Below are 12,412 nucleotides of genomic sequence, written 5' to 3'. Positions count from 1 at the left end.
AAGGTTACAAAATAAGTGCTGTCATTTCTACAGTTTACAATTATAGTATTACCCTGTGAAACTACATAAAAGTATAAAAACAGCATGCAAAAAAAAAAAAACATGCACTATCTAAGGAAGCGTTAAGATACTATTATTTGGGAGCAGATGTGGCTCAAGTGGTTTAGTCCTTACTTCCAATGGGGAGGTCCCAGTGCCTCCTTAAAAAACAACACACAAAACAAATGAAAAACCCAACTCGGGAGTTGATGTGGCTCAGTGGTCGATCAGCTTCCCACATACAAGGTTCCAGGTTCAATCCCTAGCTTCCCCCCCCAAAAAGACATTATTTGAGTATAACTGCTAGCATTAATTTATCACTTACTATGTACAAAATACTGCTCTGTTCTAAGTACTTAATCCTCACAACCACTCTAAATGGAAAGTACTCTTACTATTCCCATTTTACAAGGCACAGAGATTAAATAATTTGTCCAAGGTCACTAAGCTACTAAATGACAGAACCAAGATTCAAACCTAAGCAATCTGGTTACATAGTTCACATTCAAACATTATATTCTTGTGCCTCTTGAGTGGCAGGCCAAAGCGAGCAGAAAATGCTCTCTAGGCTACAAATTCAACCCTACTCCAGCTTAGAATCCATGATGTCTACACAGTTCCAAACTCTAATCCTCTGTGTCCTGTGAGGATATGAGTGAGTAAATGTCATTAACAGAGAATTAACAGAGGCTGAGGAAAAGGGAAAAATTCTTTGTTCTGGAATACTAACAAATTTTAACAGGCTAATATGCTAACTTCTTGGTGAAGATTTATTTGTCCTTCAGTTGTTGAGACTTCATTTCATTATCCCTAGGCAAATTAAATTAGTACTATACTATTTAATGCCAGTGCAATCCTAAGTGCAAAACCATGGGCACAAAAACTTCATGGTAATACTCATTTGACAAGACTGCCTCTCAGATGACTCAGAATATGTTTAAGTTGTTAGGATTCTAATCCAAAAAAGTTGTGTTTTTTTTCCGTCTAAAAATGCTCAAGGAAAACTCATGTACTACCATGCTGTGGGGAGTCAGCTTACAAGTAGGGCTTAAATGAAGTTAGGTTAAAAGGTCAGAAAACAAGCCTTCAAAACAATGTCAGAATACCTTTTGAGTACAATATTCCAGAAGTTCCATCAAGTGATTCAATGCACATGCTTTCATATGAACTGATCATATAACTATCATTTGTTAGCACTTTCTAAAGCATCATTTTAAAAAATTAATCATCCTTCCTAGCAATAATTATAACTATTAGCAAGCAACATCTAGGTTTTTTTTTTAAATCACTCAAATACTTTTTACACAGACAGATATTCAAAAGTATCCAGCCCACAGATCATACGATAAATGCAAACTAGGTAAATGAAACCTTCCCAACAATATTTAAAGCACGTCTTTATTAATTAAACTAGCAAAACAAGAAGTGGCAGGGGGAAAAAAAAATAAAAAAGAAATCAGAAACAAGATACTTGAAAATAATATGTCTAGAAAACTTGTAATCAGCACAAAATGTTGGTAGAATCCAAAATGACCTCATATGGCTAGTTTTAAACTCTACTCCTTTTAGTTGATTTCTGTATCTACTAACTCTCCCAAAGATTGACAGATATCCAAGTTATTTATTTGATCATTCTCATTTAAACCTCACCAAAAGAAACATTTTAGGTTTTTCTAAACTTTTAGCTACATATTTTTACATACACATTACAGTTTGGTTAATTTGCAAACTGGCAACTTCCAAAGCTAAATACCAAAGTAAGCCAAATGTACTGACTGATACTTTAGATGGCTAAGTGAAAAATAATAACTAACAAGAGAAATCATGAGAACATCTTTAAAAAGACCTAAACTTCCAGATGTCATTCCTGGTATTAATTTTATTATAAAGTTTGACATGAAATCGTTTTTTATGCACAAAGTGTCAAACACCAAAATTTTATTACTAAGATGCAGAAGTAAATATAAATTATTCACTTAAAGACTTACCTTCTTCTTATCCCTCATTGAGCCTTTGCCTCGGACCATTATTTTACATCCTGTTTCTGCTTCAAGTTGTTTGGCTGTAAGTCCTCTAGGTCCAAGGATTCTCCCAACAAAATTAAACTGTATTTAAAAAAAAAAAAAAAAAAAGTCAGCATACATGAATTGCATGAATTTATAGCTCTTAAAATTACTTTAAAACATTTCATTTTATTCCTTGAGTTAAATGTTTTTTAACCCTCAACTAAAATAAAATCTGAAGAGCCTCTCTGAATTTACTGCCAGGTTTAGGGGCCTAACTACAATACAACAGCTTACTGCTTAGCATGAAGCTTTCATAATGTACTAATACAAACTATAAATTAGGAACAACTACCCAGCTTTAAAACAGATTTCACAATGAGTTGCCCATCAACATGTAATCTAAACTAGAATTTTTTCATTTATACTTTTAACTTATACCACACTCAATATTTTTGTAAGGAGCCTTAACTCTTCCCATGCATAAGACAGTCATATAAACAGTTACATAAATAATTATCATCCTTCAACAGAAACTTGTAATACTCACATATAAAGGGTAATTTAAAAGAAAAAAAAAGTCCCATGGGAAGAAGACTGAATTTTGAATCCTGAAAAGTAAATCTTTCTCCTTCACATGTCATCTCTACAAAAGACGAAAATGAGTGCCTACTATCGGTTCTACAAAAACCCCTGGGTCATTTTCATTTATTTATTCAATCAAAAAAGGTACTGACACACTTTTTTCTTGCATGTTATCCTATTGTTAGTATATTATTACATAAAACTAACAAGCTGGAGTTCACGGCTGTGAGGGCTTCTGCACTGCAAAGGCTTCTCTCATTCTCTCACTCTGACTCACTACGCTGCTCATCAGCATTGCCACATCTTCAACAAGTGATTCTCAAATGAAAGGTAGGCAGCACACATATAGAGTATGAAGATACCCCTCTCTTCCCAGTTAATTTTGATACTTTGATCCTGTAAGCACTTGCTCTTAGCTCTACAATCAAGATCCAAGATTCTGAATTTGCTTGAGCCACTTCTTTAAACTGAAATAAAACCTCTTATACTTGCCCACTTCTCTGCATTTAATACTTTTTCTCTGCACCCAACCTACAACCCCAATGGCAGGCATCCCATCCATTTTAACAAGGCATTTACATCACCTAAATCACCAGTCAGCATGACCTTTTCACACATCTCCAATCTGAAGAAATTCCAAATAGTATACTCGAGTTAAGTGTTCAAACCCTGAAAGCACACAATGCCCAAGCTTGTATCCAAGCTGCAATATTGAATAGTAATAAGGAAACTTGAAAATCACACCAAATAGGCCTCAAATATATAATGGGATAATAATAACCACCTCTTAGAAATGTAGGAAGGATCCCACTTATATATGCACACATCTGTATAAAAATATATAAAAGGTTCATGTATGAATGATATATGTCAATAAAAAATTAAAAATTAATTTAAAAAAAGAGAGCGCAACTTGGTCTCCCTGAAAGAGTAGGCCATAAATAAAATAATCAAGGAATAATGTATATATATAAAAAGATCCAATACAAGCTTTGGCATGTAGGCAATTAATAGCCTACCAAGACCACTATAAATTCTGGACTTCAGGAAACCTAAATTCCACTTTAAGAAACCTCAGATCCTCACACTAAAAAATAAACACAGCTTAGAATGTTCATAGAGGAGAACATGATAAACAGCAAATATGCCCTACAGAACCCCAAAAAGACCTGACACAGACACCATGCTCTACAGAAAACAAAGTGAGACAAAGAAGTGTGACAAGGTAAAAACAATACACAGAACAAATGAGACCTTCCCTGTCCACAGAACACCAATCCCTAGGCATCTAACTTCCAGGTAGTTTTCTTCTCGAGAAACACTGAAATGCCCAGAGAAAAGACTTTCCATGTTCTATCCTTGAGTCCCACTGGGAAGGCTGTTAGTTCAGGTGATCACCTCAAATCAAAGTCAGCCTGTGGATAAGCCCTGGTCGTGAACACAAGTTCCTAATTTAAATGTTCAGTGCTTCACGCTTAAATATGAATAAATAAGGCTCACCCAATTACTTGACGAAGGGCTCTAACATGACAAATAGAACAAGATGAAACAGGACAAGGCATTGATTCTTGAGGGGAAAACCTATGCGGAATTCCAAGAAAAAAAATATGCACCAAGTTCTTTAGTAGATACTGCAAAACTACTTTCTAAAATGGTTGTACATGTTGTATTCCCAAGAGATTAGCACAAAACTGTTTTGATCCATATCCTCCCCTAAACTTCATATTTCCATTTTTGTTTGGGTTTTTTTTTTTTTGCCATGCAAGTGCATTTGTAATTGTACTTAATTGACATTTCCCTGCATATTAATAAAGTTGAACACTTTTTCACATGTTTATTGGCCACATACTTTTTTGGAAGCCTTTTGAAGTTTCCTCAATATTTTGAGTTGCTTATCTTTTTCTTATTATAACTGTATGGTTGTATGTGTAGCAAAAATCTTTTACCATCATGTAGCATATGCCTCCTCAACTCTTTTTAATGATGTCTTACTGATGGCCAAAAGTTTTCATTTTAATACAGTTCAGGTTACCAATCTTTTCTTATGGTTACTGTTTTCAGTATCAAGTTTTTAAAAGCAGCCCTTCCCCCACCACAGTCACCAAGACATTCTCCCATATTACATTTTGGAAGCTTTATCATTATGCCTTTCACATTTACCTCCATAGTGCACCTAGAACTGGTCTGTGTATGGGACAACTTTCTTTTCCTTTTTTCTGACACATGGACCTCTGATTGTCCAAGCACACTTATTAAGACTATCCTTTTCCAACTGCTATGCAGTGCCAACACTGTCATAAAGCAAGAGCCCATTTATGTACTTGGGTCTGTTTCTGGGCTCTATTCCAGAGCAGGTTTATTCCATTAACCTGTTTACCCTTGCTTCAATATCACAATGTCTTAGTTGATTGCAGCTTGGTACCTAGTACAGCAAGTTTTTCAACTTTGCTCTTTTTCAAGAGTATCGTAGCTATTCACTGCCCTCTGCATTTCCATGTACATTTTACGATCAGCTGGTCAGTTTCTAAAATAGTTCTCACAGGAATTTTAACTGGGATCATATTTCAATATGGAGTCCTGAATGTAATTAACAGTGTTAATAAGTGGGTATGATTGTACTTGAAAGGAAAAGTTCAGGGTCATGTATGTACCTAGAAGGAAAGCTACAGGATGAAACATGTAACAACTGTACAGCACAGTGAAATCTGCTGTAGACGATTAGTCAGTAAGCATAAATATAAATATTAAGAATGCTAAGTGAAAGAAACCAGATACAAAAGCACCACATACTATTTGACTACATTTATATAAAATGTAAATATAAATAAATCTATAGAGACAGAATTAGATAGCAGTTAAGTATGGCAGGGAAAGAAAAGAAGGATTGAGAGGTTACTACTAAGAGAGAAGGTTTGTCTTTTTGGAGTAATGAAGTTGCTCTGAAATTGACTGTGGTGAGGAATGTACAACTGTGTGATTATACAAAAAGCCAGTCAATGTACACTTTAGATGGACTATATGATATGTGAATATATCTCAAGACTGCTTTTTAAAAAAATTAAAATATCATGAAAATGGCACAATTTCTTCATTTGGTTAGGTCTTCCTGGATTTCTTGGAAGAATGTAAAGCTTTTTTGGTTGTGCCCTTACTCGTCTTCGTCATATTTATTCATGGATACTTGGTTTTTTTTTTTTGTTAATTGCCTGTTAGTTGTTTGTTAGTGTATCACTTCTTTTTATATTTTGTTTTTTAAATGTTTCTGGTACATGAGTGCATAATTGATTGTTCTCTACCAACCTTACATCCAGCAACTTTGGATAGTCATTACTAATGAACTGTTTATTCATTACTAATTCTCATAATCTTTCTGTAGTTTCTTTTAGATTCTTTAAACAATCATATCATCTACAAATAATGACAGTTCTGTTTTCCCTTTCTAGTCCTTATATTTTATATTTTTCCTATCATCCTTACAACACTAGCCAGCACCTTGAGTTCAAAGTCAAATAAAGGACTATCATCCTTGGCTTTTCCAAATTTCAAGAATAAAGACTTCAGCAGTTCATCACTAAATTTGAAATAAACTGTAGATTTTTTATAGATACACTTTTTCAGACTAAGAAAATTTCCTTCTATTCCTAATGTTAAGAGCAAATAGATGAATAGATGCTTAAATTTGAGATTTCTTTTACCATCTATTAAGACAACCGTAATATTTCTCCTTCATTCTGTTAAGCTAGTATATTATACTAATTGTCAAATGTTAGACCAACCTTACACTACTGCGTTGGTTTGAACTACATGTACCCCAGACAACCATGTTCATAAACGTGATCCTTTCCTGTGGGTGTAAACCCATTGTATGTAGGATGATGAGATTACTTCAGTTCAGGTGTGAGCCATCTTATTTCTAGACAGGACTTAACCCTATTACTAAAGTCCTTCATAAAGGGAATGAATATAGAGAGAAAGTCATGGAAGAAGGTGAAATCAAGGAAACCCACGAGAAGGGGGGAACCAGCAGACACTGACATGTGCCTTACCGAGTGGCAGAGAAGCTAAGGATCCTCTGGTCTTCAATAAGAAAGCACTGGAGCAGATGTGACTCCAGGAGGTGAGCATCTGCCTCCCACATGGGAGGTCCCGGGTTCGATTCCCAGTGCCTCCCGAAAAAATAAAAACAAACAACAAGCAAAACAAATGAGAAAACCAAAAGGGGAAGCCAATGTGGCTCAGTGGTTGAGCACCAACTTCCCACATATGAGGTCCCGGGTTCAACCCCAGCAACAGACTTTGGTACCAGGAAAGTGGGGTGCTGCTATTGCAAATGCCAAAAACGTGCAAACAGCCTTGGAATTGGGTAATGGGTAGAGGCTAGAAGAACTGTGAGGTGCTTGGCAGAAAAGGCTTAGATTGCTTTAAAAAGACAATTGGTAGAATTATGGATGCCAAAGGTATTTCCCCAATAAGGCATTAAAGACAAATGATGAATGTGTCATTGGAAACTAGAAGAAAACAATCCTTGTTTTAAAATAGCAGAGAACTTGATAAAATTGAGTTCTGATGTCAGATGGAAGGCAGAGTTTGAGAGTGGCAAGCATGGATTTTTGGCTGAAGAGATTTCCAAGTACTGCCTGGTTTCTCGTTGCAGTTTATAGTAAAATGAGAGGAAAGGGATAAACTGAGAACTGAACTCCCAGGCACAAATAAACCAGAAATTGATGGTCTGGAAAATTCTAAGCTTCCAGAAATCAAGTCTCCCAGAAAGTAGTGCTCCATGTGAGGGTTTAACTCAACATGGATCCGGTCAGCCATTTCAGTTCAAGTTAGGATTGGAAATTTAATTATCCAGGAAGGATTCGTGGAAAGTTCTTTTTTGTCTGATGGTTTGGTCCCCTGTATAGTACACGCAAAACTAACAAGTTTTTTTGCATGCTTTGTATTAATGGAATCATTGCTAGACTGAACTAAAAGGGAAAGGAAAGGGACAAATTCAAGGAAAAATCACTTCCAAGGCAGAACCACGGAAGCTGAGGTCTGGACAGAAGACTTCTTCTCGAACCAAGAGAGCAGACCCACCCATGTGTGTGGAAAGGGTGGGTATGCCGAGGGTAGGGCTTCCACCTCAATATCCAGGAAGAGAAGAAAGGAATCCCGTCTCTACTTCAGCCATCCAGCTTCTCCTGGGGAATTCATCAAAAACCTTCACTGGAGTTCCCAGCTTGTAGCCTGCCCTAGGGAGTCTGAGTTGTGCATCCCCACAGTCACATGAGACAATTCTTATAAAATCTTACGTTTATCTCCTATTCGTTCTGTTTCCCTAGAGAAACTTAAATAATTACTTAATAAACTCAACTTAAACATGTTATATTATCCTTTTTATAAATTGCTGAATACAGTTTGCTGAACATTTTGTTCAAGTTTTATTTTACTTTATTTTATTTTATGCTTGCAAGTGGGATAGCCTGTAATTTTCCTTTTTCATAATATTGTCAGGTTTTGGCATCCAGGTTATACTGGATTCAAAATCAGACTCTGTCTACTCTCTAGATGAGACTGTGTAAGACTACTGTTATTTCTTCCTTAAATACTGAATAAAATTCATTGGTGGAGCTACCTGGGCCAAGTTTTGTGAAAGGTTTTAAATTATGGATTCAGTTTCTTTAATAGATACAGCAATATTCAGACTTTCAATCCTTCTTATGCTAATTTTGGTAAGTCATGTTTATTGAGAAAGGTGTCCATATTGAAATTTTCAAATCTGTTGATGTAAAGTTATATAATTATGTCTTATTTTCTTTTTAATATCTATATGATCAATAGTAATGTCCCCTTTGCATTTCTGGTGATTATCTATGTTTTTCTTTCTTTTTGTTCCCCTTGTTTAGTCTTCCAGTCTTTTCAAAGGATCTAAGCCACCTGCAGCCTTAGAAGAGCTGCTCTGCTGAATCCAGTCTAAATTCCCAGCCTGCAGAAGGAGGAGCTCAAAAGATGGTTATTGTTTTAAGCCAAATTTTTGGGGTGTTATATTATGCAGCAATCTAGCCAATACTCTGAATCTCTCCATTTTATGTTTGTTTTCTCTTTTATTGATTTCTATTTGTGCCTTTATTATTTCCTGGCTTCTATTACCTTTAAGATTAGTCTGTTCTTTTCTACCTCTTTGAAATGTATTCTTAGTTCATTACACCCTTTTTCTTTTCCAATATGTACATTTAAACTTGAAGTATTTCTCTAAGTCTGGCTTTAACTATATTCCATAAGTTTTCACATGTAGTATTTTCAGGTCAAAATTACTGGATAGTTACACTTTTACTGTTTCCCACACAATACAAAGAACCTAGAATATTTAACACCATTTATCCCCAATCTAGTTTATATGCCATTTTTGGTTTTTTTAAAGTTCTTATGTATTTTAAACAACACATCATTTTTTATAGACAATATATATTCACATTTGCCCACATATTTACCCTTTTCATTGCTCTTTATTCCTCTCAGCATTAACTTTCCAACTAGTATCGTTTTTCTTCCACCAAAAACACAAACTTCACTGTTTCCTTTAGTGAAAAACTCTTCAAGTGATCAAATATCTCTGTTTTTCTACATCTGAAAATGTCTCCTTTTTTACATATATTGAATTGTTTGGTAGACTAGGAAGCAGCTTTCCACTTTCAAATTCAACAAAATGTTTATTCAAAATTTGCTTTGTGTTAAGGAGTAAAATAGAAACTAAAGATTAAAAACAAACAACAACAAAACAAGAAGGAATTATCCCTGCTCTCAAGAAGCCTGTGAAAATGCCTTTACTCTATCTGTAACCTTGACAGAGATAACCTTTGGTTGGGCTCTACATGGATCCTTTTTAAAAGCAACACATGTAATGGAATACAATATATATCTCAAATACAGAAAACAACGTCTGGGGAAAAGGCACTGTTATTAATGAAGGTACTGGAGTACTTCAAATAACCAATATGTAATTGATTTTGACCTGTGCCCTTTTGTGAAACTGGCAGGCATACACTCCATGACATACAAGACATTTAGAAGACCCTCTCTGGAACATCCTATTCTTTTCACACATTAAATCTCCTTTTCTGGAACCAGGGCATCAAGATCATAAAGAAAAAGACTTCCACCACAGCTAGTTAATCCTCACAATTATTATGTGCTGAACAGAAAATGTTTGTAAACCACTCAAAACCAAAACATTAAATCAGTGACACAAAATTTTCCTAACCTTAAAAATAAAATAATCTCTACTACCCTACAAACCAACAAACAAAGCTCAAGTGTGTTAAAGTGCACACCACTGGGATTCTAATACAATTGAAACCGTCAAGGTCATCCTTCTCAGAATGGTGTAAGTAGACAATGAAAAAAAAATTAATCATAGCAGCTGCTTTGTCTACTGCAACCAATTTCCAAGTTAATACAGTTTGCCTTGCATTAAAATCATTCTGTGTTGATTTATCACGCCCGTTCTGCAGCTTCATTCAATTAAAACAATGTCATAACACTTCCATAGAAAATCATTTCAAACAGCCTGAGCTAACTAAGTGCAACTCTAAAAGGCCAAAGGAAGGGGGGGCGGGGGAGAACCACTCATTAACCCTACTGCTTAAGTACAGACCTCTGTGGCTCACCAATTACAATTCTGCCAAGAGGCATGTTAATTTCTGAAGAAGAGGTTTAACAACAATTCATGTCTAATGTTATTCATTACTGCTCAGTTCATTTTAAATAGAAATGATAGATTTCTCCCAATGACAAAACATAAAGTACTACAGCAAATCTTTCTACTAACCTTTTAAGAATGCTGCAACTATAGATAAAACCCGTGACATACTTATCAAAATTGATTACTAATTTAAAAAATGGATTTCTAAAACCATTTCAGTGACTCACATCTAAAAAGTGCTAACAAGTAACTGCTTAAAATTTTGGAAAGACAATTTAAGAATAACCTGAACTTCTTTGGACCGTTTTTTTTTTTTCATTTTAATTTATTTTTAAATTCTATCTAGCATTTCTAAGGTGTTTTAGTTAGATATCTTATGAAACTTACATTATATCATGTAACACACTGCATATGAAACACTCATACACAAACTCTCATGCATAAGCATATGAGTATGTATGTATATTTGTTGATTTAACTTTTACCTAGCAGAAGACAAATGGAGTGATGCTAATCTAGACAACACTAGTGAATCCACCATAAGCAAATATGCAAAAGAAGAGAAGTGTGACCATTTAGCAGTACAACTATGTTTTTTACTAAAGCTACCAGAAGGAATATATCAAAATGGCTTGTAATTTTTACGGAGAAAATGTCTTTATCCTTCTTCCACCTTTATATTAATTTCTAGCTAAGCAACCAAATATCTCCTGAAGAAATAGCTAGTTTATGCTGCATAACAATTACAGGAACCATTTGGGTAAAGCCTTCACATATTAAGACCTTTACAAACAACTTTTGCTGGCTGAACAAGATGAAGGTTCTATGTAAGAAGAGGCATTTATACCAGCAGCTGTCTCTAAAGGAGAAAAATCAGTAACCAGTTATAACTAAAATATGAAATTGATGGCATATGAATTGGGTATCTTAAATTATGACAAATATTTTTTGAGTACATAAATTATTGGGTAACAAACTGAAATAATTCAGAACAAACAAGTGAATAAATGATTATCCTTCTGGATAACAAATAATTAAGTAGTTAGGGGGAAAAAAGAAAATATTTTAGGCAATTAAAAATATGAAGGCAATGAAAGCCAAAGATTTTATAGCAGAAACGATGACAATATTTGTAGAAGTGTCAGGTTCAAACACTTAACAAAGATGGCGCTTTAAAAGATCCCAAATTACTTTTACTTTTCATACTTTTACTTTTGCTATTACCTTACAACACCCTGTGTTCCAGTCACTTAATCAATTCTCTTAAAATGGAAGGTACTTTTAATTTCTCTCTGCATTATACCTTCCTACCTCTTCCTTCCCCACAAGTCAAATCCTTGTCATTCCACAACAGAGTTCACTGCTCCTCTGACTTCCGTGTTTTCTCCTCCATGTTACCATCTAAACTCACTCTGTACAACCCTCTGACATCACCTGTCCCACTGGACTGTCATGATCTGCAAAGCTCTCGCCATTCATTGAAGGCAGGAACCAGCTCCTGGTTTTATTATTGTTGTTACTTGTTTTGTTTTAATTAATTCACAATGCATCACACAATACACAGCACATACAAGAAACTAATATTCCTACTTTTGAATATCAGAGTTTAAAAGTGTTCACAGAAACCACATAATGATTTTTATTGCCATAGTAAAAAATTCAATCACTTAATATTAAGGTTTTCCACAACACAGCACAGAAACTCATACATTTTAGAAATTTCAGCCTGACTGATCTTTTGAGATAAATTCCAAATGACAAAGTCAGTGATAACACCGGAACAAAACAATGATTATTCTCACTTTCCATTTCAATACGGAAGTGTCACGAGTGCAAGGACGGTGCCATTCAACATTTCTAAGGTAAGGTATTAAGTAGGCTGCGGTATGTTTTATTATGAGTGTTTAAGCACAAGCCAGCTTCTAAACTAGGCACTTCATGTCCTTTAATCCTCAAAACACAGTAAGGTAGATACCATTATCATCTGTATTTAATAAATGAGAGATTACATCACTTTCCCAAATCCTAGAACACCTAGACTAATTTTGAGTACAGTATAATGCCTCTCTTCAAAGGCATTCAGACCCTCAGTTTAATT

At 34.9% G+C, this 12,412-nt stretch overlaps 1 protein-coding gene across 10 annotated transcripts in view; it reads right to left on the bottom strand.

Annotated features, from left to right (window-relative positions):
• The window catches only part of QKI (QKI, KH domain containing RNA binding), a 149,914-nt gene that overhangs the window by 89,987 nt on the left and 47,515 nt on the right, over positions 1-12,412 (bottom strand). For all 10 annotated transcript variants that reach the window (XR_011647710.1, XM_058289768.2, XM_058289776.2 and 7 more), the window contains exon 3: positions 2,028-2,144. Coding sequence is in view for 9 of the 10 variants with exons in the window: in XM_058289768.2 (XP_058145751.1) it covers positions 2,028-2,144 (117 nt within the window). In the remaining variant the exon portion in view is untranslated. The remainder of the gene's footprint in view (positions 1-2,027; positions 2,145-12,412) is intronic.

The sequence above is a fragment of the Dasypus novemcinctus genome, chromosome 28, assembly GCF_030445035.2.
Source record: "Dasypus novemcinctus isolate mDasNov1 chromosome 28, mDasNov1.1.hap2, whole genome shotgun sequence".
NCBI classification, from domain to species: Eukaryota; Metazoa; Chordata; class Mammalia; order Cingulata; family Dasypodidae; genus Dasypus; species Dasypus novemcinctus.
Note: the sequence above shows the minus strand (reverse complement) of the source record. Positions and strands in the feature narration are given on the sequence as shown.